Raw genomic sequence first — 27,821 nt, forward strand, 5'->3', positions numbered from 1 at the left:
GTCCGTCCGTATGTCACAGCCACTTTTCTCCGAAACTATAAGACCTATACTGTTGAAACTTGGTAAGTAGATGTATTCTGTGAACCGCATTAAGATTTTCACACAAAAATAGAAAAAAAACAATATTTTTTTGGGGTTCCCCATACTTCGAACTGAAACTCAAAAAATTTTTTTTCATTAAACCCATACGTGTGGGGTATCTATGGATAGGTCTTCAAGATATTGAGGTTTCTAATATCATTTTTTTCTAAACTGAATAGTTTGCGCGAGAGACACTTCCAAAGTGGTAAAATGTGTGTCCCCCCCCTGTAACTTCTAAAATAAGAGAATGATAAAACTAAAAAAAAATATACGATGTACATTACCATGTAAACTTCCACCGAAAATTGGTTTGAACGAGATCTAGTAAGTAGTTTTTTTTTAATACGTCATAAATCGCCTAAATACGGAACCCTTCATGGGCGAGTCCGACTCGCACTTGGCCGCTTTTTTGAATATAATGGCCTGTGACATATGGACAGACCTCTAAAAACGCTGATTTAAAGAACATTAGGTATTTCATACATTCAGTATTTTTTCCCTACAATTTTAATAATGTCGCAAACACTTCAAAAGTACAATAATAAATGCTATTAAGTGTTCTTCGTAGCTGTCGTTTAGCTCGATCGTGTGCATTAATTATTTATTGTGAAAATTGTATGGTATTAAGACCTAAACTGTACAATAGCCTGTTCACGTATGTATGGCGTATTGCTTTTACTCGACTTCGGAACTTCGCGTCAAAATAGGGAGTTAATCTTGTTACAAGGATAAAACAAATTGTACCTACAAACCTTTGACAAGTCTTATTTCTGAGTCTGAAGTTCATAGTATTGATTCAGTTATTTCGAGGATACATTCCAGTACTTTTGTTATACTCTGGTTGGTATTCTAAGTAGCCGACTGGATTAAGTTGGGCTAGGACAGGGAGGCATGGAAGAGGATGGAGGAGGCCTTTATGGCTCCTCTACACGATGGGCCAACGCCGGCCACTCCAAGGGACGCAGCCATGCGGTAGAATGAGATAGCAATATCACTTGCTCCCTCTAACGCATAAATGCGTCCCTTGGAGTGGCCGGCGTTGGCCCATCGTGTAGAGGAGCCATTACACTCTAAAAAAAATTTGGTTGGCCCTATCAATATCTTGATAGTCGTAATCAAGCATCTTGATTCCATACGAGCCTAACAAGAACTTAGACACATCAAATAAGGTAATTCTGATTGCTATTACTATATCTATGTAACTGAACCAATTAAGATCTTGTTCAATATTTACACGAAAAATAATTATGCTAACTAATTGATCCTAGCAAGATCAACTAAGGGCTTGATAATTATTATCATGATAAGTTACTGTACCAACTAATACAAACAAGTCAGTTTAACTAAGATGTAGGTCAATATTAACATGAAGAATTACTGTATTAACTATTTGACCCAAATAAGTTCAACTAAGAACATGATTACATCGACTAATGCACCTTATTAGCCTGAACTAAGATATTGTTAAATTTGAATCTCAATTGTTTAATCATTTCAACTAAGATGTAAATCAATGTTAACATGAAGAATTACTGTATCAACTATTTGACCCTAATAAGTTCAACTAAGAACATGATTGCATCGACTTATGCATCTTATTAGCCAGAACTAAGAAATTGTTAAATTTGAATCTCAATTGTTTAATCAGTTCAACTATGAAGCTTGTCTAGTACAATATACCATTCTTCATCAATTGTACTAGTACAATAAAACACAACAACAAACAACAAGCTTCATAGTTGAACTGATTAAACAATTGAGATTCAAATTTAACAAAGTAAAGTTTTATGAAAAGGGGGTAAATGAATAAAACAAAATATATATATATAATAAGATGTTATTTATTCATCTAAACATTTAGAAAACTAAACGTTTTACATTTAAAAATCGAACTTTCTTTTACATACCTTACATATATATTATAATTAACATTTAAAACGGGCTACAAATATAATGACCGTTTGGCGTACAACCGTCGATTTCCCCCCTTATGGGTACCCGTTGGCGGCAGGCTCGGGGACGTCTGTCGCCTACACGAGGGTCCCTGGGATGGCCAATGCGCAAAAAATGGCGCACTCTTAGAGAAGTAAAGGGAAACAGTTCCTCCGAAGTCGAGTCCGCAGTTCGGACAGCCGCTGGCGGGGTTTCGGAAGCATGGTCCCGATCGTTTCCCGTGCCTCGCCTTAAAGCCTTGAGGCGGCCAACAGGGGTTTTACTGGGTAGACCTGGGGTCTCATTAGTCCACAACAGGGATTCCCACATAACCATCCCGGCCCGTCCCCGCGCCTTTTATTCCCGTCGCCGCGATTAGCACTTGCTCCATGTTGCACATACACTATTATCCATTAGGTACACAAAGCAAAGGTAACACGTTCACTGTTCCAGGCTTGCCGTGAAATAAAGGCACAAGTAAAGTTTATTTCGTTGACGCGTACTTGAATGACTAAGTAGTTGCATGTTGAACGTCGAGGCTGAGACTGACTCCCCACTCGCACGGTCACAGGCGCCGCAGGGGCGCGGGCGGGGAGGACCGCGGGTGCACCGGCGCCCCCCTACTTATCTCTTGATTAAACGGATTAACTGATTATTTAATTTAATTATGAAGAAAATCGATTTAACAAATAATTCTTAATAGAATGGAATATTAGTTTCGTAATTAATACAATAACTTGATCATAATGGGATTGAATGTTTTATCTTCGTTGTTCTAAATATTATATGTTTAGTTGATTAAAATACCAAGTCTTATGTAAATCAACAAAGAGAAAATAATCACATAAACTATTAAAATGTTCATAACTATTACCATATTTATCTGTTTTAATTAATTTGTTAAGGATTGAATCAACCTACGTTACATAATTATGCCAACAAGTTAATGATAGATGCAAAGTATACAATTGTTAGGATTAATAACATACCTACTTTATTAGTTCAATCACAGATACACTTATTGTTTTAAGTAATCAGGTTTCTTTGATTTATATAAGATCGTTATTGTTATAATTAACTTAACGTCAACTAAGAGAAAACTGCTCTTAGTTGGTCTTCATTTTTTAGAGTGTACCCAGAAGGTCCATATTTCATTAGCATTAAGATTAACCATGATTAACATATTAATTTACCTATTTTCTTTTCTTTTTTACTACAACTTACATTCATTCATTTTTATTCATATTCATATTTATTTTTATTTATTTTATTTTCATTTATTTTTATTTTTGCCTTTGTGAAAAAGTATAATTAACATTTTTAGTCGATTATTTTTAATAATCCTCGCGATCGTCATGTTTTTTTAAATCCATTAAGGCCCACTTGCACCATCCCACTAACCCGGGGTTGAGCGGTTAAACCGTTAACCTAGTGTCAAATTGTACTGGTAACCATGGTAACTCCAGGTTTAACCGGTTAACCCCGGATTAGTGAATTGGTGCAAGTGGGCCTAAATCTCTTAACGCTATGTAGCCGTGTAAGACTTAGTGAAACATAATAATTAGTTAATTTACAATAAACATAATTAGTTTAGACAATTAATAATTAGTTTTTAAACAAGACGCGAAAAAATACGAATACCTTTTTAATATTCGGCGAATACCTACGAACATATTATTCGTGGCTTCACTAATTACATATTTATTTATTGAAAACACTTTACAATTTGGCTTATTTTATTCTATATAGCTTTAACAACTATTATAGCATTAGTAATAAATAATTTGACAAGTATTAAATAAAACACAGCCACAATGAAAAGGAACATAGTTATAATTCCTTATTAAATTGAACACCATTTCATTGAGAAGGATTTGCGAAATGAACTCCTATCGCGGCCACATACCAAACAAGTGTACCTAACCGCGAGCACGCGTCACGTCCCAGTAAACTATAATCTTAAATATAAATTAAGTATTGCAAGTGCCGTGAATTTTATAACGACTACATATTTTTAATTTCACGCACAAATAAAATATTAATTAAAAACAAATCTCGCATTACAATACAAAGAAAATTAAATACATTTATGCGTTGTAGATTAATCAAATAAAGTAGGTTTTCATATTTTAATCTATACCGAGCATAAACGTATAGACCGTGCATGTATAAGTAATTGTTGGTACCACGTTGGTATAATATATTGACTATCCATCCATAACAGTTTTTTAATGTGAAAGTTAACACTCTCTGTTGCATTTTCACGGCATGATTGTTATGCTTAATAAAATAAATCATTATCGCATGGTATACCCAAATTATTTTTAAAAGTTCTGTTAGTGTTACAAATATTGGTTAGTTTGAGGAGTTGCCTACAGTTTCATTTTTAATTTTTGGGACCTGTTACTGGCCACGCCCGGTATATATACCTTCCTATATAACACAGTCACAGTAATGACGCCATATTTCTGGACTACCTACAAAGTATATTAATTATTAATTTATCACAGATACAGATAGGTCTAACACTTAAATCAGGCGGATAATAAAGTTGCGCGATGACTGAGGACTGAGGACTGACTAGTCGGAGGTAACTGATCTTAAGGACTAAAACTAGTTGATATGTTACATACAATATACGTATATAGTTGTAAGTTATGTTTAGTTATTAGTTTTTTAGCCTTAAGTAATACTAACGTTAATCTTTACTGTTTTGTTTTGTTTTGATTTTTGTTACTAACCAATGATATGGATAAATATTATGTGATTGAAATAAAAAAAATCAATTTCAATATTTTTACTTACTTAACATAATACAAATAATAAGCTTATGCAGCCATGCCTTCTATCAGTCTGTAGCTGCCCATATTTTATAATAATATATACCTATGCTTGTTTTAAGGTATTTATCTATGGGCCAATAGTTGCCTGAAAATAAAGTATTTCATTTCATAATAACTTGATACCGAGCGCCTCAGTTAAACGGTAGACCTGTTGTAGCTGGTCAAAGTCCCAGGCACGCTGGGCCAGCCTGGATTCGCTCCTTCCGTCCCCCAGAAAACTAACAAATAACTGAAGTACTTACCTAGTAAAAATATTACGCTCTACGGTTGGACATGACATAGGTTACATTCTTCATAAGTACTTACATAATTCCATGAAAATCCTTTAAAAGTACACCCGTTACAATAATAAAGGTACAGAGCCGCGCTCAACAATATTTTACACATAGAAGCATTACTGCAGATTGCATTGCTGCGTCAATTTAAATAAATATTGAGGTCACAAAATCCACTTGGCATCTACCAATTATTAAGTTATAGGATTTTCAACGAGTAACGTAACTATTACAAATCTATCTAATACCTTTAAACGAGCAATTCTTGTTTATATATATATATATATATATATTTCGGGGATCTCGGAAACGGCTCTAACGATTTCGATGAAATTTGCTATATGGGGGTTTTTGGGGGCGAAAAATCGATCTAGCTAGGTCTTATCTCTGGGAAAACGCGCATTTTCGAGTTTTTTTATGTTTTCCGAGCGAAGCTCGGTCACCCAGATATTAATTAATACAACGAGACTTATATCGTTAGTGTTGTGTGTCGACAGAGTGACATCCCTAGTGCGCAAAACGTTCAAGCGGATAAACAAGACCAAGTGCGGGTACCTAGTTCGAAAAACTCGCGCGGTTAGAAGATGCTGATGTCAACTTAAGCCAGTCTTCTCCGAACCCACGGGGACAACGCCGTCCTCGAAACGTCGGAGGTAAATCTTAAAACTTAGATACGCGATTAAGTCCCGTTGTACAATTTAATAATGTGTAAAAATCGTGAAAGTTTAAATCAGTGTTAATATTACAAATAGCCTTCTAATTGAATTACGGCGTGATAAGTTATAGGAACAAAGAACTTAAAGGATTCCGTCACCGCCATTAAAAGGTTAGGTCATAGAGACTTATTCACGAAATAACCGCGAGAATAAAGCGAAATGGACCGGCAGTGAATCATGCCATAACAAACATAATTATCGTTATCTTTACGACCAATGAACAACGATTGTTTCACCAACGTCCAGTATTTTATTTTAAATCTTTGCCAGCATTTGATTAAGTAGTAATTAGGGCATAGGTTTGTTTAGTAGGTAAGTACTTACAGTTACACAGGCCTGGTTCATCAATTTTTATATCGTATGGAGTAGGGAAACTCTAGGAAACAAATACAGAAAGTCGTAGTGGGTTTATAGTGGTATATGCGTTTAGTTCTCTATTAAAGAACAATCGATGTTTAATAGTCATGATAGTTCACGTCACCTGATGGTACTCGTAAGCGGATTCCTAGCGACATTCCCTTAAATTCTTCAGTAATTTTGTATATGCAGCAACGGAGAATTAATTTACCTAAACTGAATGTTCCTTTGAGAGTTATTTTGTGATGAATGTGCTAAGCCAATTTCGATAAAGTATATGGCCGGAGTGACGACATGAGCATTACATGTTGGAACATGAATGAAGAAAAAGCACTCTCGACCGATAGGACAAAGCTGATTGTTAAAAGAAAACAAGAAAAAACACGATTATTGAAAGGGTTTATTTAGAAACTCTTGACGATACCTAGATATTTTCAAAAATAATTATGAACTAAAAAATCCACAAAATATTTAATTTGGTAATATAATATATACCTGATACCTACCTAGCAAAATTGCATTGAAGCAATGTAACTATTTAATATTAATATTATTTTGAATGTGCTGCTAGTTAGGCCGCACCAAATAACGCAATAAAAACACGCGCTTATCTCGACTCCTTCGCCCATATTAACTTAACAGAATTAATCGAACAGCGACTACAATAAATAGTCTTATCGTTCGGCATAAATTAATCTCGAGGCTAATACATATTTTTTTCGATGTACTTTTTTAATTACGCACGTTAATTGAAATACGTACGGCACGTGTATATTTGCACAGTTAATATCGCACGACTTATACATGGAAATCATGGAATTGTGTCATAAATGCATATTTACCTACTAGATGTGTTTTGAAAAGAAACTAATCAACATTATGATGATGAGAAAGAAATAATTAAAAATCTGCGACGCTGCACCTTCCTCATAATTAGTATTAGGTGTACCTAACGTACGTATTTACTGAAAATAGAATACTACATATATAGTATTCTATTTTCAGTAAATACGTGTTATACGGTGGAACCTTGATAGATGTATACATAATTATATTCTTTGGTGTAATACATACATATACACATTTGTAGCGTTCCATGCCTGTAGGATACCGCAGCAATTTTAAAATGATTTGTTAAGAAAGATATGAAAATCACCAGGATTGCCTCTTTTAATTTTTACTTTTTCGTTCTAATACTGCCAATAGTCAACGGCATTACTCATTCAGCCAATGAAACTGCTTTAGAAAAATTAAATAAAAATAACAATAGAAGTAAAATAAGCAATTGTTATCTTTCATTTTACTTTATTTACATGAATAATGCCAAATAATTTTAAAAGCTCATTTAAGGACGTAATAACGTTTAACTGTGGCTGTAATATTTTTACAATGAAGGGGAGACTTTTTGCGATAACGCAAAAACGGCTAAACTTATCATGTTTGCTATAGTTTTAATTTTATATCTATCTATCTAATACCTTTAAACGAGCAATTCTTGTATATTTATTTATTCACATATATATATATATTTCGCGGATCTCGCAAACGGCTCTAACGATTTCGATGAAATTTGGTATATGGGGGTTTTCGGGGCGAAAAATCGATCTAGCTAGGTCTTATCTCTGGGCAAACGCTAATTTTTGAGATTTTTTATATGTTTTCCGAGCAAAGCTCGGTCTCCCAGATATTGTTTCTTAAGCTCTATTTCTACGATTTTTTCACATTTTTTGGACCCGTGGTTCAAAAGTTAGAGGGACCCAATTTGTTTTTCTTTTGCAATGATTATTTCCAAAAATATTCACTTTATCAAAAAAATTCAGTGTTACTCATCTAAAATAGGACACATGTTTGAAGTGCCGTATGTGGGAAATATATATTCCTTAGCCTGGGTAGTTCTGTCACCCGAAGGTGGGTAGCTGGGACAGGATTCTCTGCCTCTGGCTTGTCATGGCCGGCCGTCCAGAGTGGATTCGTGAGAGCTGAGTTCTGAGGTCGTGGGTAAATGTGGAAACATAAGTTGGGAGTTAGCTGTTATGTTTCAAGTCCAGTGACACCTCTCTACCCTCAGCCCTCACACCGGTGTTGCCCTTGAGCCATCCTAGATGTTGCTTTTTATGGGGGCCCAATCATGTACCGTGGGGGCGAGTCACCGTCTTGCGGAATAAAATTGTATACCACTTTATTAGGCAGGCGTCCAGATTTATATCCCATAAATAACCCGGTATTTAGTCCATCACTTTCACCAAATAGCCTAGTTCATTTGAGATTCCATCAACTCTGAATAGTCCTTACAACCTGATGGATGCTGTATCTGCGTGCGTCCCATGACACGGACAAGGACAGCATCTGCTCGGTGTACCTCTTACATTTCATTAAAGTGTCACAAAGGCCTCTACGTGTTGAGTTCGACTCCCCGCACGCCTCCCAACGGTCCGGAACACCTTGTGTGGAAAAGACCTACATACATTAATAATAATATAATTAAGTACTTTGTAGAAGTAGTATTAACTGATTTATAAACTACTTTATGAAATATGGATAGGTAAGGTTTTAGGTACCTACTTATTTCTTCTTGGCGGTGAAATTGTAAGTGTAAGTACATTGTGCTGAACAAATAGTACGAAAAGTTGACTAGGCGTTAACTCGTAAAACTTTTAAACTGCCTATTACAATTTACCTTATACAAACGTGTATGTAGTACGTGAATAATGCAAACATTCACTTATCTATGTTGATTTCGTCGGTAATTGTACTGAAACAATATCCTTTTGTTAACAGAAAGACCTAGTTTTGGTCTCAAAACACTAAATTATACAACACTGTTAACAATAGCTAGTGTTTCTACCAAGTTATATTTTAAATGAAAGCTCTCGTAATCCTGGAGATTTAACTTTGTAAACAGCACAGTAGCAAAGTAAACGCACTCGCCAGCATTTGCTTAGTTAAACCTGGTATTATTTGGCCTATTTACGCAATACTTAATAATGAATTTGTTTGTCTTAACTAAACCGTACGATAAAGTTATGGAGATATGAATTGTTCAAAAGAAAATGGTGTCGTACATGTCGTATTGGGGCAGTAAGGTACCTTCTTACATACTTGATGTATTAATTTTATTGAGCATCACAAATACGTCAATTTTCAAGGATGAGAGAGGATTAGTGGACGAGATAAGTATAATCTTTGACTCAGGTAATTGGTACTATGTAGTAACATCTGCCACTATTAAAAACACTAATAGTTGTGTGGTCACGGTCTCCAGTGCATCGATGTATAATTGTATATATGTCAGCGGCCGATCGTATGATCAGGCAGATCGTGAAATATCTAGGCATATCGTGAAACGTGAAAATCTTAGCCTCGTTCCCTGAGTCGACGGAGCCCCGCTATGCGGGGCTCCTATTTCTGGACAGTTTGCCCTTCAGGCATAATGTGCTGTAAAAACCAAATCAGATCTTAGTCTTATTTATCAGACTGTGGCGAAATGACCTGGATATGTAATGTCTTATACCTATATCAGACTCTGGCGGTTAAAGGGTTAAACTTAAATTTAAATAAGTATAAGTAAGTTTTCGCAAAGCTAGCTTAAGTGTGATTATAAGTTTTTATCAATGTATGGACTGGGCACTCTAATAGAATAACTACTAAAAAGGGAAAGATGTATGTAACACTATGTACATAGATCATATAAAATATTATGAATAAATGTCTATGTCTATGTCATTCATAGAAAACTAAACAATACTAAAGTAAAGCAATTTTCCCCTACGTTTACGTCCAACAGTTGTTTTATGTCCATACACACAGTTGACATTTAAAATAAGGTTTGATAACCTTTTAGAACGTAGACCTTTTAGAACTTATTCACTGTTTCTACTTTGAAGGTAGTTCATTCTTTTTTTATTAAGCTTAATTGATAGACAACAAAGTACCCTATTTGTTACCCCAGAATGTAGTAGGTACTTACTAAAGGTGTTGGGGTTATTATTTTTTTACACGCAATTTTTAATTTGCGATGGTGTAATTGTACACCTACATACATAGGTATACTATATATGTACATTTCTAAGTGTACATAGTTACACCTCAATGTTTATAACAAAGGGTCGAAAAGCCGGCCAAGTGCGAGTCGGACTCGCGCACGGAGGGTTCCGCACCATCAACAAAAAATAGAGCAAAACAAGCAAAAAAACGGTCACCCATCCAAGTACTGACCCCGCCCGACGTTGCTTAACTTCGGTCAAAAATCACGTTTGTTGTATGGGAGGCCGACTTAAATCTTTATTTTATTCTGTTTTTAGTATTCGTTGTCATAGCGGCAACAGAAATACATCATCTGTGAAAATTTAAACTGTCTAGCTATCACGGTTCGTGAGATACAGCCCGGTGACAGACGGACGGACGGACAGCGGAGTCTTAGTAATAGGGTCCCGTTTTTACCCTTTGGGTACGGAACCCTAAAAACACCCCATTATCGAAGTCGACTATGCTACTCACATCAGTTGATAGCACAGAACAAAAAGTTTTTAATTTTCAGTGCTTAAATAAAGAAACAAAAGTACGACTCAATCTAGCGCTCCGTGGGTTCCGTACCATTAGTCCATTACACAATTATTGACCGATTGAGTTTAAATTCGGTACACATAATGTAAGTTGGTGGTCTTTGGGAGACAATGTAAAGGTGGGATCAGACGGTTCACTCGGATGAATGTTCACTTGAGTGAATGTTTCATTTTCCTTTCATTTCACGTTCACACAACTGCTGGAAAGATTATTCATTTTTTATTTTCGTTCACTATGGTGTCGAATGAAGTTGTGCGCAAGCAAGAAATTTATTTAGAGCCTCGAAAACATTGCAGAGAGAACTAATAGCCGATGAAGATCCGGAATCGTATTGCAATCATTTGCCGATGCCTAAAAATAATTTTGAAGAACTTCCACTATTAGTAGGTCCGTTAATAGCAAGAAAACACTTTAATGAGAGACAGTATACCTAGCCGAATAAAACTCCAAATTGTAATCTTTGAAGTCTAGCTAGATTATGGTATACCCACAGAATTCGAGAAAAATATTCATAATCCGAATGAACGTTCATTTCTGTGTTCACACTGTTCATTTTGTTTCATTCGGAGTGCGAGTGAAAGATGCCGAATGAAAATATCCAACATTGTTGGATTCTTTCACTAATGAATTCATTTTTCACTTTTGGTTCATTTTGTGTTCAGACGTGTCACTTTGAGTGAAAGGTGAATAATGAAACTAGAAAATGAACAAAAAATGAACCGTCTGATCCCACCTTTAGACACGGGGACGTACGTGCCATTTTCATTTCTAAACCATTGCTAGGTTGACTGCCCGCCCCTAGTTGTTTGGGGTTACTTTTTTATAAAATGATAAACTTTAATTAAACTATTCTTAAAGCATCGTTTGGATCCTTTATACGATTTTCTTCTATGAACATCCCTGTTAGTGTGTGAGAGGCAGTCGTGGGGTTAAGAACGTTGATTAATGGAAAAACATAAAAAATAGTCTTACGAACTTTTAATACTTAGCTTGTTTAACTTCTAAGGTATAAATTAATTTTGTATTAAGCAGAAACGTCTGCGAACGATGCTATTAAGCTCCGAAATAAGTTAAAAGTGGAAAAATTCACTGTCTTGGGTGGGACTTGAACCCACGACCACTGGATCACTAGTACAGTGCTCTACCATCTGAGCTACCAAGACCGTACCCAATTCAGCGAATATTTCCACCTTATATGAGCCCTAGGCAGGCTCAGCGACATTTACCGTAAGAGTCCTACACTTCTTAAACGGCTATCAGAGTTCCAAATCATATTGGAAATTCACCAGTAACGATGCGCTATCCCATACTAATAATTTTAATTTATTTCCAAGGTATAGGTACTATTTTCCGTTTAACATGTTATGTAGGTATTTAAATATACTGGGTATTGATGAAAGCATAGGCACTCCTTCCATTTATGTTCTATTCTTACGTAGGTAGTTTAATAGAGTTTCATTAAAAAATTGTCTTAGGTATGTTATGTGTGGACAAGGCAAAGCAAGATTATCAGAAATAAACTTTCACATTAACCGTAAAGTAGTAAAGTCTAAAATAAATTTAATTACGTAATGCGATACGGAGCAGAAAGTTTTGCGTAGGGGGCGGGCGGGGGAAAACTTTTACGAGCTTGTGACCGTGCGGGGTAGGGGGCGCAACCCTTCGCGCCGAGCATTCTACACTAGAATTTAGGTACATCTGACATTGAGGGCCGGTTGCATCCGTACAGTACAACAGGAGTCAGGAGGATCTCGATAACGCTTAAGGAACTAAGCAAACAAAAGAAACATCACTATTACTATAAACATGTCATTAGTGCGAAAGACTTCAAAAATAATAATTTTAATCTTTGTCACTTGAACTAAGTTATTCTGCCTGTCTAGATTTAACAAAATAGGTAGGTATATTACATATAACAGAATAGGGGGTACCCACATTGAATATGCATAAGGGCCGATACAGACGGCCGCAACGTCGTCGTACAGTTCCCATACAATTTGCAGTCGGGTTGCAGTCCGTCTGTACAGGCCCTAAGAAATCATTGCCATATAAGACTATTAATTTCATGTGTGTATGCAAAATTTCAGCTCAATCGGAAACCGGGAAGTGGATCAAATTTAACTTGCAAGATTCCATTACATAGTTACATACAGGTCGACCTAATAAAAGCGTGTTAAAAATATGTTTATTATCCCTGGAAGTAGTTATGTAAATCACTACACACGCTACACGCTCAATCAGTCAATAAACATTTCTATCATTACGCATTTGGCATAGACATTGCATTTAGGCTCTGATTAAATTTGGTAATAACATTAAAACAATTACATTCTGCCAATCATTAACCCGCCAATATATCTAGCCTACTAATGCGGTCTTCATTCATATTATTGCAATATTCGCATTTATCCGATAGCTCCGTATTTATTAGTTAAGCTAACCTACCTATGTCGATGACGTTAAGGTTCATTAAAGTGTAACTAGGCAACATACAACATAACATATCATTGCCGCTGTATTAGTATTGCGGATTAGGCATATTGTGAAAGTTAACAGATCAGGTACCTTTTAATTTCTCGTACCTTCGTCATTGTTTATCTTACAAGCGGGTTGAAAGCGATACGTTTCCACCCTGACCCTGAGGCCGAACAGCGACGTTTTTCCTTGGATTTGCAGTAAGCGAGCTACGAGTATGAGCGCGGGTGGATAAAGAAAAATTTACTATTTTTTCCCAACTGGGAATAAGATAGATAATTTGTATTCGCGCCTGTCCATGTCTAGACTTTGAGTTATAAAAAAAAGTTAACGTTATTGCCGTTCAAAATGACCTGATTTTTTTTCAATTGTGTCGCGTACTTACACTTTTTTTTAATAGATAACTACCAATAAATCTTGATTTTTATATCAACGACAAAAAATTGTACAACACTAAAGAAATTTAAAAAGAGTTATAGGCCGGGATATGTCAATTCGTAGATATAGATTGGATTTTCGAAAGATGAATCCACGAATTGCTTTTCCAGCCAAGGCATAGTGCTTTTCACGAAATGAAGGCAAATAATTATTTAAGCATCAGGCATCACTCGAATCGAAACTTCACATAAAGAATTTCCCTCCTTAATATTTCTTTTATATGTAGTATGGCAAGCGAAATTTGTCAGTTTGTATCGACCACCGACCCTCCCTACGGGCCTACATTTTCAGATTTGCCGCCTTTTTCCTACTATACCTAGCTTGAAATGATACCGATACCGGGTCGTGTGGACGCGGCTTTAATAATTGGCTGTTTGCATTAATTTTTCTAAATCGATACTTGTTTTAAAAGGTAGTTTTCCCAGAGATAAAACCTAGCTAGATAGATATTTCGCCCCCGAAAATCCCCATATAGCAAATCTCATCGAAATCGTTAGAGCCGTTCCCGAGATCCTCGAAATATATATACATATAAATAAATAAATATACAAGAATTGCTCGTTTAAAGGTATTAGATTAGATAGATAGATTCATAGCATATTGGGGAAAACTAATTTCATAGGATAAAATAAAATAAAAATTAGTAGGTATCATATCATTATAATAAACCAGTTACTTATTTCATTTATTTAGGTATTGTCGAAATACATTGTCTTTAACGTCCTACGTTAAAGACAATGTACTCGCTCTAAAAAATAAATAAAAATTTGTCATCTAGCCCCTATTTCAAGCAGGTAAGTACGAGCCGTTTGGTTCTATTCCTATTTTGCTTACTCTCTTTGGGTAAAAATAATGAAAATGATCTTTGGTACGTATCCGAAAGTCCTATTTTCACTCGATATACCGTATCCGAAAAATAGGTTACTTAAAGGACTGTTTTTAAGTTTTTAAGTTTTATTTCACATTATTGATCATGCAATTTCGTCTAGTATTCACTCACTTCGTTCGTTTCTTAAACCCGCACTCGTATTTTAGTATATTATATTTAGCTGCGAGTATCGTTGTGGACTCTGTCGACTAGTACATAGTTACGTAAAATATATCGTAAGATGCCTTGCTGTGAAACATATACTTTGGTATATAATTATAATATTATAGCTACGTATGTATGGGCTTAAGTGTAGCAACGAATTCAGCTCAAAGTTGAATCACCAGTGCTCCGATAATTTGGCATGTTTTAAGTTATATTGCGGCGGCATCCATTGAGCGGCGGCAAGCGCACCCGCCTCGTCACCCGCAGCGAAACCCTCCATGAAACAAAAACATAGCGTCGACGTCGTCTCGTTTCATGTTAAACTAAATTTAAAGACGTTGCTTTTTAACATACTATTACATGTTGTATTCCCACTTGTGGCCTTAAAAGGTAGAATGGTTAATAAATTGTTTCATCCAAATGACTCGCAGTGGCTACTTAGTTGCAACTGTTTAATTCAACCCTAATTAAGTTTATCCGTTACAACTTACCTCTTTTTACAGGCATTCCTGGTGGCATTTAGCAAGCACCTGGCGAGGGGCGAGGGGCGAGAGGGCCCCGCGCCGCTGCCCAACATCGCATTTATTTTACCTACTCAACCTCGCCGAATAAACCCTTCTATTATCTATCTACCTACTTACCTATACGATCATTCAGATTTTGTTTTTAGATACGACTCCGCAACTACTTAAACTACTTTCATCTTTAGATGCAATCTATTGATTTATTTCTACCAACTTATGAAAAGTAGGTAACCGTTACTTAGTACCTATCATTTTAGATAGGTACCTAAGTAATAAGTAATAACCTAAGTAATTTTAATGCCACCTATTTTTCCTAAGAAGCACTAACATGGCTAACATAAATAAGTATGTCGAACCTGAATATACTTATTTCTTTCTTATTTATATTGAACTAAATAGGTAATATCTAATTATTGAAGTTGGGGCTTATTCCATAGGTACAAATATTATGAATCAACAAAATGTTCCATGCATATAGACATAGGTGGGCATGTGTAACGACCAACTGGGAGGCAGCGCAGAAAAAATAGATAGACTCACCCGTTCCTCCTCGCGGATCATCTCGGCGATGCCGGGCCTGATGTCCACGTCCTCGGCCAGCAGCGGCGCCGGCGGCGCGGGCGTGTGCGGCGCGTGGTCGGCCAGCAGGTCGGCCGGCGTGCTCGGCGAGCGGCGCGGGCTCGGGCCCGGGCTGCGCTCCGCCGACCGGCGCCGGACCTTCGCCGGGGACTCCCCCTCGCGGCTCACCGGCCTCTTGGGCGCCCTCTCCGGCCCGCCAGGCCGCAGCACCGCGTGCTCCCCGCTCACGTCCGTCAGACCCCTGATCTTCAGCATCTCCGCCACCTTGAGTAGCGCCGTGATCTGATCTTGCGACACGTTTATCTCCCCGCGGTACATGAAATCCACGACCGCCTTCAAATCGCAGTACTTTATGTCGCGCATTATAATTATGGGGTGCCGGCATGGATTGTCCATGAAGAGCGTCTGGAAGTACGGGCTGCAGGCGGACAGGACCACCTTATGGGCTTTCAGGCTTTGTCCTTCACAGGCGAGGGTGACGTCCACGAAAGATTCCGTCTGAAGAAGCTGGTCGAAGCAGTTGGCAAGGTTGCTTTGGTAATTGTTCCATCTCAAGCAGAACTGCTGGGGAGACCCATCGGCGGTTTCGCGGCCCTCCATCGCCGCCCCGGGTTCGTCCTCGGCGGGCATTTTTTTTATCAGTGTCGAACTCGCATCTGCAATGTTACGCGGAATTAGAACGCGCGATACGTGCGCAACATGCGACGGCACGCGAGGCACTGAGCGGGTCTCGCGGGCGACGGCGCCGAGGGGGCGGAGCGCGTGGGCGCCGGCAGGCCAATGGCGAGCGCGCGCCGCCTCCGCCGCCACGCCCCCGCTCTGCGCCCCGCGCCCCGCATCGATCGTTCGCGCAGCGGCGCGCGCGCACGATGCACTCTACGCTCCCTGCGTCCAACAGAACATCATCATTGCGTGCGTGCACTAAAACAATTTGTACTGTAAAATTCATAATTGTATCGAAACAATCTAATTTATTACAAGATATCAATTTATTCAATGTATGCACAAGTATTCTTTAACCGTAAATAAGTCCAGATAAAGTAGTTTCATAATAGTGAAAATAATGAGTTGACTTAAGGACTTAACCCAAACCGTAATTACTTAGAAAATAAAAAAATGCCTAATTTAAATTTAATTCACCTTCTTGCAATACCTAGGTAAGAGTTACAAGTTTCATGCATTCTCCCAATGTGATCATAGGTAGTTTTATGTAGGTCCCTTCCAATTTTAATTCTACCTATGGGTGGGAGCCGTATTAAATTGCAGAATAGTTGTAGGTATTTAGTTGAAGTAAGTATTAGGTATTCTAACAAGGTAACCAAATCGAAGTCTATAATTATACGTTTTAATTTTATAGGTACCTACTTACCTAAGTATCCCACATGGTAAAATTGCAGTTCGATTGCCCAAATGAACAGATAGGTCTGGTTTTGTATTGGACATCGATTAAATAGGTATTGAATAAATATGCCAATCGAACTAGGTATACTCAATTAGGTACTAGGTGTTAATTTAGTATCTGTCTGTCTACCCTGCCACGCAAAATATGAATGCCTTTTGCCCTTTGTCTCGTCTTGGCACGGGCACGGCCGTGCCCCCAGATAACCTAATCATTCGTTTTCCATATTCTTACACAATGAAGCAGGTAGGTAGGTACCAAAATAGGTACCTAATAAGTAGGTAGATACAAAAAGTGTACGTACCTATTGAAGTTTACTCCTTACGATCTTACGAACCATTTACGAACGATTAAAAAATATAGGTACTTACATTTTAAAAATTTAAGATCAAAACTCCGCAAATTGACAATTGTTATTTGTTGACATTGAACAAACAAAGTGTTTCCGTGCAGCCTATATATGGAACGCAAGAGAAGTTGCGCGCGAAACATTGTTTGATTTTGATCTTACTCCTCACAAATTTGCATACCCCGCGAGCTTAATTTATAGGTAATACTCACTTTTAAATGAAAATCGATTCTTAATACGTTTTACCACACCTTCCACGCAACTTATTAGGTATGTATGTAGGGAGTACTCTAAGCTTATTTATTTCTCTATGGCTAATTGGCTAGAGTCTGTGCGGAAAGTGAAGAGTCGTGAAATGTATGGCGCCCAATACCTACATTCCACGAGTCTTCTCTTTTCGCACAGACTCTACCTAAACTCGGTCATAGTTCCACAGATTTATTAATATTATACCTACCTATGCTGTTGTAGTTGAAGGCAGTGAGTGAACTACATGTTTACCGCATTTGAGCGTTTTCCAAAAAAAAATTACATTTCATTCATGTCTTCAAAATATTGACTTCTTGGGCTCATTTTACTCAGAATCATTTGTACATTCACGCCTCATACATGAAAAAATGTGTCCCAAGATTTCCTTTCCAGATCGTCACATTTTTGTATGAATATTTTTTTTTATTTGTATGAACGTGATGCACTGGAAAAATATTTTTTCATACAAAATTTTGGGACACATTTTTTCATGTATGAGGCGTGAATGTACAAATGATTCTGAGTAAAATGAGCCCAAGAAGTCAATATTTTGAAGACATGAATAAAATGTTTTTTTTTTTGGAAAACGCTCATTTCACCAAATAGTTCTTGTCGCATCTTTTTCTTTATCAACGCAAAAAAATGTGTCGCAGTTATACCTATAGGTAGTATTATGTGAATACGGGCCACGAAGTATTTAAATTGCTAACACCAGGAAAAAGTGTAGTCTGGTCAGCCAGCCAGCTCGGAAAATAGAGGCTGTCACAAAAAACTTACCTGGCAATAAATTTACTAGGAAATGATTTAACAGCTGGGCGTCATATGGGTAAGTAAATTGTTGCCATATAAAGAATTAAAAAAAATGACTTGTGGCATGGCTCGGTGGCCAAACTGTAAAGCACATATACCTTGTCGAAAAAATTGGTAAAGTCGTAACCAGAAAGCCTAATTATAGAGGATTAGATATGTTGGCTCACAGTCAGGGGGAGCTGGCAGGCTTTAGATTCTAAACTTTCTAGAGTTTCTAGACCTAACACGCAGGTGTCTTCGTTAATAAGGCAGCACACATTTATTTATTTTTTTTTTTATTTTTATTGTATATATTTTTTTTTATTTATATGTAGAAAAAATGGTTAAGTCTACTTTTGGTCATAGGTACGATTGGTAGTAATGATAGGGGTTGAAAGTGTTGAAACGTCTGAAACGTTGAAAGGCTTTCTTAGGAATTCATTCAGACATTCATTAAAGTCTACATTAACAATAGTTTAATTGGCACCTTTGTTGACAACTGGCAGGGGGATGTTTGTATACGGCGACGGGCATCGATTTATAATTTAGATTGTTAAGTTGGTGCCTGAGCACTAAGTATTTACGTGTATGTATCTACGGCCCACAGATTACCAGTTCGCCAGACGATATAAGCCTGTCAGTTCAACGCAGAAGGTGACAGTTCCGAACAACTGATAGGCTGATATCGTCCGGCGGATTGCTAATCAGTGGGCCCCTTGAGAAGATTATGTGTAAACAGAGATGGGCATCATTCGAATAAACTTTTATCGGAATAATCATTCGAATAAACAATAATTCACGATTTTTTTATTCGCGGATGATTTATTCGCGAATGATTTATTCGCGGATGATTTATTCGCGAATAATTTATCCGCGGATAAATCATCCGCCCACTTTTCAAATGACGAATGATTTATTCGTTATTTCATTCGAATAAATCCACGAAAATATTTAATTTTTTTGGCTTATTCCATTCAAATAAACAACACGAATAATAACACGTTTAATAGGACTTGTTTTTACTGTAATTTTGTTATGACAAGTTAAAGATTGTTAAGGGTTAAAGGATAAGCCCACACTCTAAAAAATGAAGACCAACTAAGAGCAGTTTTCTCTTAGTTGACGTTAAGTTAATTATAACAATAACGATCTTATATAAATCAAAGAAAGCTGATTACTTAAAACAATAAGTGTATCTGTGATTGAACTAATAAAGTAGGTATGTTATTAATCCTAACAATTGTATACTTTGCATCTATCATTAACTAGTTGGCATAATTATGTAACGTAGGTTGATTCAATCCTTAACAAATTAATTAAAACAGATAAATATGTTAATAGTTATGAACATTTTAATAGTTTATGTGATTATTTTCTCTTTGTTGATTTACATAAGACTTGGTATTTTAATCAACTAAACATATAATATTTAGAACAACGAAGATAAAACATTCAATCCCATTATGATCAAGTTATTGTATTAATTACGAAAGTAATATTCCATTCTATTAAGAATTATTTGTTAAATAGATTTTCTTCATAATTAAATTAAATAATCAGTTAATCCGTTCAATCAAGAGATAAGTAGGGGGGCGCCGGTGCACCCGCGTTCCTCCCCGCCCGCGCCCCTGCGGCGTCTGAGACCGTGCAAGCCGGACTAGTCTCAACCTCAACGTTCAACATTCAACTACTTAGTCATTCAAGTACGCGTCAACGAAATAAACTTTACTTGTGCCTTTATTTCACGGCAAGCCTGGAACAGTGAACGTGTTACCTTTGCTTTGTGTACCTAATGTATAATAGTGTATGTGCAACATGGAGCAAGTGCTAATCTAACCTAACCCCTTAACTGATAGCAGTTCAAATGCGTTACGCATACCACCCGGCGCGGGGACGGGCCGGGATGGTTATGTGGGAATCCCTGTTGTGGACTAATGAGACCCCAGGTCTACCCAGTAAAACCCCTGTTGGCCGCCTCAAGGCTTTAAGGCGAGGCACGGGAAACGATCGGGACCATGTTTCCGAAACCCCGTCAGCGGCTGTCCGAACTGCGGACTCGACTTCGGAGGAACTGTTTCCCTTTACTTCTCTAAGAGTGCGCCATTTTTTGCGCATTGGCCATCCCAGGGACCCTCGTGTAGGCGATAGACGTCCCCGAGCCTGCCGCCAACGGGTACCCATAAGGGGGAAATCGACGGTTGTACGCCAAACGGTCATTATATTTGTAGTCCGTTTTAAATGTTAATTATAATATATATGTAAGGTATGTAAAAGAAAGTTCGATTTTTAAATGTAAAACGTTTAGTTTTCTAAATGTTTAGATTAATAAATAACATCTTATTATATATATTTTTTGTTTTATTCATTTACCCCCTTTTCATAAAACTTTACTTTGTTTTTGAATCTCAATTGTTTAATCAGTTCAACTATGAAGCTTGTTGTTTGTTGTTGTGTTTTATTGTACTAGTACAATTGATGAAGAATGGTATATTGTACTAGACAAGCTTCATAGTTGAACTGATTAAACAATTGAGATTCAAATTTAACAATTTCTTAGTTCTGGCTAATAAGATGCATAAGTCGATGCAATCATGTTCTTAGTTGAACTTATTAGGGTCAAATAGTTGATACAGTAATTCTTCATGTTAACATTGATTTACATCTTAGTTGAAATGATTAAACAATTGAGATTCAAAAACAATATCTTAGTTCAGGCTAATAAGGTGCATTTAGTCGATGTAATCATGTTCTTAGTTGAACTTATTTGGGTCAAATAGTTAATACAGTAATTCTTCATGTTAATATTGACCTACATCTTAGTTAAACTGACTTGTTTGTATTAGTTAGTACAGTAACTTATCATGATAATAATTATCAAGCCCTTAGTTGATCTTGCTAGGATCAATTAGTTAGCATAGTTATTTTTCGTGTAAATATTGATCAAGATCTTAATTGGTTCAGTTACATAGATATAGTAATAGCAATCAGAATTACCTTATTTGATGTGTCTAAGTTCTTGTTAGGCTCGTATGGAATCAAGATGTTTGATTACGACTATCAAGATATTGATAGGGCCAACCAAATTTTTTTTAGAGTGCAGTTAGTATAATAAACAAAGGATTAGCGTGAACAATGAATTACTCACACACAAAGTTATATTAGTAACTTTCTAGCCAGACCCAGAAAGAGATAGCTATATACTAAAAGAGTGAGAAAACCAAATTTTCTTAGTAGTTGTTTGCTTCAGAGCGAATCTCACAGCGCGTAATTTATATTTACAATAACTATTTAGGTAGTTATAGTACTTGCAGGTAGTTGTATCGCACATCACAGTTGCCAAATCTTTCGAAACCGTGAAAAGTTTATAAGGTATTCCAATAAATAAATTATTCGTGGCAATTCATTCGACGAATAAATTATTCGCGGATGAATTATTCGACGAATAATTTATTCAAATAAGAATAATCATCCGACATTTTTATTCGTCATTCGCGATAAATTTTGTTATTTTCATTCGTTTTTCGTCATTCGAATAAATTTTGCCCATCTCTGTGTGTAAACCACCTTGTACAGTACGGATATGATGGTCGTTCTTGTCTACGTGACAGCGTGATAAAACGGTGTCCGTCACTTTCTTTCCCACGGTGTTAAACAGTGACAGTTTTTTTATCACGTGGATAAAGATGGATAAAGCTATCCATAATAGGCTGGCAGATATACTTACTGCATAATATTTTTTTCATCACAGCTTCATTTGCATAATGGAAAGCCACAAATATGCGCAACGTTAAAAATAAATAAAAATAATTCCATCGTATTTTCTATTGACTGAAATAACGTGACACGTTCGTACGTTTCCGTGAAAATGCGGTGGAAAAAGGTTATACACTAGGTACAACTGTAGGTACTCACCAACTACTTTCTATAAATATAGTCATAGTCATTGAATAATACTTATTTCAATATATTTAGTCCTCTTGCACGTGTCAGATTGAAACTAAGTAGGTACCTAAAGAATGAGGAATGTTGATATGTATATGGAAGTGTACATATTTATACCAATATATTAAAATATTAAGCATGGAAACAAAACCAACTCAATCTTAGCTTCTCACTTAACCACGAACGGAATTTAAAAAATAAACTATTCCCCAAAAATAACTCCCAACTCTCTGGCTGTCTGTGAGATGCTTTCTTGTTATGACTACAGTTAAAGAAATAGGTTGTAACATAAAATTGTTCCGAGAACACAGTTGTACCGTGTTTAACTAAAAACTGTAGCTGCGCCTATTCGTACAAGAGGGGTCTTTGTTAACAAAACAAATAAGTACTGCTTAAAACACTCCGATATAAATATTGTCTAATCTAGGGAATGTATACTTTTAGTTTACATTCTTTGAATTCGACAAACAATAAGTAAATTACTTTACAATATGTCAAAAGCATAATTTAAGGCAGCAGCTAGTCTGCAGATTATAAGTACATAGTTGATGCGCTAACACCTTATTTCAATTCGTTGGACGATTAGGTTTTGTATTCTACTTGTATATGTCAGACGCGTATATAAAGTCAGACGCGTATAAAGTCAATTATTTTATTCGGTAGACTGAAATGATAGTTCATAGTATGAACATAAAATGTCATTTCATACTAGGAAATGTAATTTTAGTCTACCGAATAAAAAAATAGGCTTTAGGTATGTAACCAACTCTGCTGCATCCCCAAAGTTTTATTAGTACCTATTCAATAATGTACCTTGTCCCTAATTCCATAAAGATGACTTTAATATAGACGTGTGCGCCGATTAAAAAATTATCGGCGGCGGCGTTTGCCAAAAAGTCGGCGGCGGCGGCGTGTTTTCGGCGTGAAATCGGCGTGACCTTGACTTTCAGGTTTCTTAAGAAAAATCATTAATTTGTTGTTTTTCTTGAAAATTTTATCAATCCAGGTTGCTGGTCAATGAACTACGTATTGTTTTGAATAGACTGTGAGTAAAATAGGGTTTGTAAATGAATGTAGCATAGCTATAATAACTTAAATTTCTCTAGTAACTGGCTTGCATTAAGGGTCCCAATGACCTTCGATCCGATCGGTAACTCTTAATTTGCTCATGATTTCATTGCTTTATCGTTTTAAAAATGACGTAGGTACTTTAACAAAACAGAACTCCAAATATCCTTGAAGTTTGCTAGACATAGTGGACTGCTATGGCTTTTATTTATTGGTTTTCTTGTCGTACAAGCAGGAAGCACCAGGTTCACTGAGACGTATCTTCTTTCTCGTTTTCACATTGCTGAGGATTACGACCACATTTACTTTGTCTCCATCTCGCGAGGTCAGACTGCCGCAAGCCGACCTCTTCATAGCGTTCTCTACCATCTCACAATGCTCCAACTCGAGCACGTTTGCCATTCATTCCTAAATTGTCCTTCACACTTTTTGAGGCTCCACGTTTCGGCACCATACTGGAATATTGAAAAGACGAGAGCTCGTATCAAGCGCACTTTAGTTGCACGTCGAATACCTCTGTTCTTCCAGATCTTGTTGAGGTTAGCCTTAGCCATAGCACTCTTAGCCATGCCAGCTTTGCGGCGTATCACGGCGGTGCAACCACCGGCACTGGTTATCAACCCAAGATAATATATATATTCGCTTTTTCGTAATCGCCTTACTTTGGTTTTGGAATTGTTGATCTTAAGACCTCTCTAGAACTTGCATCTTCAAATTTCTTCAGAAGAGTCGCCATTTCGATGTATTTATTCTTGTTAATCCCGTCAGGAAGGCGACAATAGTAGCAGTTTGTTACAAGAAATAGCATCGAGTGACATGATAACATTGCTTTACCCATTTACAGCTTGCACATTTCCGCTGGGCAAGCATTTGCGCTGTTCACCAGATTGACATTGAATATACAGTGTTGTCACTCTGTCTCTCTCTTCTCGACATTTTTGGCACACGACTTTTTTTTAGTCAGGGTCTCGTGAATTTTCGCACACCAATGTTCGTTGCCTAGTTAATTGTAAGTCTTTTTTTGATGGAGCATTCAGCATTCTGCCTTCGTATGTGAGGCAATGTGAATCCCCAATTAACAGGAACAAATCCTACTTCATAATTATCGCCCCCTCATCTTTCTTGAATACTTAGGATTACTCAGTTACTTTACTTGGTGTGTCAAATAGTTTATGCAACTTGGCTATTTTGTTTCATTTAATTAATAATTGACGTATATTTGACAACTGTAACATATATTATACAAAAATCCATATTGTAATCCAAATACCAACTCGGAATAGCTAATTAACAATATTCAAGGTCACGCCGATTTCACGCCGATCTTTTATCGGCGGCGGCGGCGTGGCAAAAAAGGCCGGCGGCGGCGGCGCGCCCATGTTGCCCATTTAGATCGGTCAGACATACGACCATCTCTTCTTAGGAACCATGACATCGATTTTAGTAACAAGAAAAACTGCATTCATACAATTAAAAAAAATGTGTAGGGTTAGTTGTTGATCAATGAAACACTAAAAGTTCAAGCCTTCCTATCTCTGGTGTTTTTAAAGTTATGAGTGTGATATTTCGTACGAAGATAAACAATTTATTTGGCTATCATATGGCGTTCTTGGTTTCTACTTATTTTTAACAGTTTCTGTATTATAAAGCTTTTTTGAAAAATGAGGTTTGTTTCATTGTGTACTTGTGCATGTTTTCAATGAAACACTCTAATTTTTACAGTGAAACAGATGTAATATATATAGTCTACCATGAAACATCCTTAATAAACATTGAAACGTTGTAATAAATAAGTTACATTAATACATACATCCTTTCAATCAATTAATGAGAAAGGAAAGGAGAAAATAGTGGTAGGCTGAAATTTGTTATTTAAAAGGTTTCCGAAATATGGAATCGTTATAAAATTGCTGAAATATCTAAAAGCGAAAGACTTGTACGCACACCTAAGTTTCATTGTGAATCGAAAATCTGGTCGGCACTTACGGCATGCTGCGAGAAAGGCGCCTTTTATGTCCACGGAGCATGATTGCCAACTAGGTGGACGCGGGAGGGTTTTAAGCATCTCCATGCTTGATATCATACACTTTCTTGCAACATAGTGTTTATAAACGACTGTTTCAATGTTAGACATGTGACCTTAACCTTGCCATCAATGAAACATTCAACATATAAACTATCCTATCTCAGCCATTTCTAAAGTTAAGTATCTTATATTTTGTCATATGATAGACAAATTACTCTTTATTTACTTATCTTCTTAGTTTAGGTTTTTTTACAATATGAATATAAAAGTAAAATAAAAAACACTTACAAAACAATAAAAAATACATATAAACATATTACAAAAAAACCTAACCTAGGGTGCCGCCAGCAGCGGGGCAAGGCTCAAGCTGCCGGTGGTTAGGGCCGCAGAGAGAGGAACCGGCGGACTATCCGCGCCGTGTCCAAGATCACCGCTTTCTGCATCTGACCCTTGATCCAACCATCTAGCGAGAGTCTCTCAAGATGTTGGTCGAGACTCTTCGCTATTAGACCGTTCGCTGAAACAACTATCGGGACAATGATCGTCGAATCAACATCCCACATGGCGGTTATCTCGTGAGCCAAGTCTAGGTACTTACTGGACTTGTCCTTCTCGGCTTTCACGAGATTCTCATCATGGGGGATGGTGATGTCAACGAGCACGGCCCGGCGTTGCGCTCGATCTATTATCACAATGTCAGGCTTATTGGCTACAATAGTCCTGTCAGTGATGACAGATCGATCCCAATAGAGCGTGGCACGACCATTCTCGAGAACTGGCGCAGGTGAATACTTGTAGTACGGTACTTCGCGGTCCACAAGGCCGTATAGAAGAGCAAGCTGCTGGTGAATTATCCTGGCTACGAGATTATGTCTGTGCAAGTACTCGCCGTTAGCAAGATGAGAGCAACCGGAAATGATATGCCTGAGTGACTTTCCGGGACGGCGGCATGCCCGACAAATAGACAAATTATTATTAATTTTCATGGTATTTTAGTTTCACAAATTTCGCACATAGTCTTTAATTAATTAAAAAAATAATGAGTTTGTTTCATTGTGTACTGATACTGGTGTTCAGTGAACATCGTGTTTCATTGTTTACTACATAAAGATGTTTCATTGTGAAACTAGGGGGTGTTTTTTGAAACAATTAATAAAAACTGTACCAAAGAGTGAAAGAAATTTAAAAATATTTAGCTCCAAAGTAACTTTAATACACATAGAATACAACAAAAAATTAAATAACGCCAAACTAGACTCTATATCTTGGTAAAAAATTGCAAAACATAAATGAAAAATATTACTTTTGTCGCACGAATTCACAATAACGCTCGTAGCAACGTGCTCCTTCTCCGAGGCGCGCTCGCGTATTGGGGAGGTGCTGGGGGTCCCTGAGCCTGCCCTTGCTTGACAGATGGCACTAGCTGATAACACCTAGTTTCCGAGATATCGCAAAGTTTCACTGTGTACGATTGTTTCAATGTTCGACAAGTGACCCTACTCAGCACGGAAATCGAACCCGGACATTTTGAAAAATAAAAACTAACGCTATTTCTATTTAGATAAATGTTACTATGAAACATGATGTCTGAAATGAATAAAATGCATTGTAGTAGTAGTAGTAAACACTTTATTGCACAAAACAAGTACATAACACAGAGATCATCTAGTAAATGTGTACAAAGGCGAACTTATCCCGTTAAGGGATCTCTTCCAGTTAACCTTTAAGTAACTAAAATCGATGACATGGTTCCTAAGAAGAGATCGTCGTATGTCTTATAGTTTCAGATTTGTCCATACTGACCGATCTAAATGGGCCAGGTCTAGGTGGGTTTTTTTTTATATTCATTTCTGGTTGTGTTTGAAAATAATAATCCAGCCAATATACCTACACGCCACTGCTGGGCACAGACTTCCTCACAAAGAGGGATTGGGCTCCGAGCTACAATACCCTGCTCCAAGCAAGTTGGGTACTCGCACCATTTGAATTTTGTCACGGATGTCTGCTTTTCTCAAGTACCTATAATCAATATAATGATGCTGTTTTGGGTGATATATGAAGTTGTATGAGATTTAAGGAACACTAATAAAACGCCAAACCAACGCAAGGTTTCATTAAACTAAAGGTCTAATATCCAATTCATTAGACGCGCTTTTAATAGTAATGTCACTACATTCATCAGT

The 27,821-nt window shown here is 37.0% G+C and overlaps 1 protein-coding gene and 1 non-coding gene across 3 annotated transcripts in view; both read right to left on the minus strand.

Annotated features, from left to right (window-relative positions):
* LOC134660816 (protein bric-a-brac 1-like) overlaps positions 1-16,690 on the minus strand; it is a 243,152-nt gene extending 226,462 nt beyond the window's left edge. The window contains exon 1 of one of the 2 annotated variants that reach the window (XM_063516624.1): positions 15,778-16,690. In XM_063516624.1, the coding sequence (XP_063372694.1) occupies positions 15,778-16,446 (669 nt within the window). In that variant the 5' untranslated portion in view covers positions 16,447-16,690. The remainder of the gene's footprint in view (positions 1-15,777) is intronic. The other variant, XM_063516623.1, reaches the window with a different exon arrangement.
* Trnat-agu (transfer RNA threonine (anticodon AGU)) lies at positions 11,858-11,930 on the minus strand. The gene has a single exon. It is a non-coding gene; the product is annotated as a tRNA-Thr (tRNA).
* Positions 16,691-27,821: the final 11,131 nt, after the last annotated feature.

Source organism: Cydia amplana, chromosome Z, assembly GCF_948474715.1.
Source record: "Cydia amplana chromosome Z, ilCydAmpl1.1, whole genome shotgun sequence".
Taxonomy (NCBI): domain Eukaryota; kingdom Metazoa; phylum Arthropoda; class Insecta; order Lepidoptera; family Tortricidae; genus Cydia; species Cydia amplana.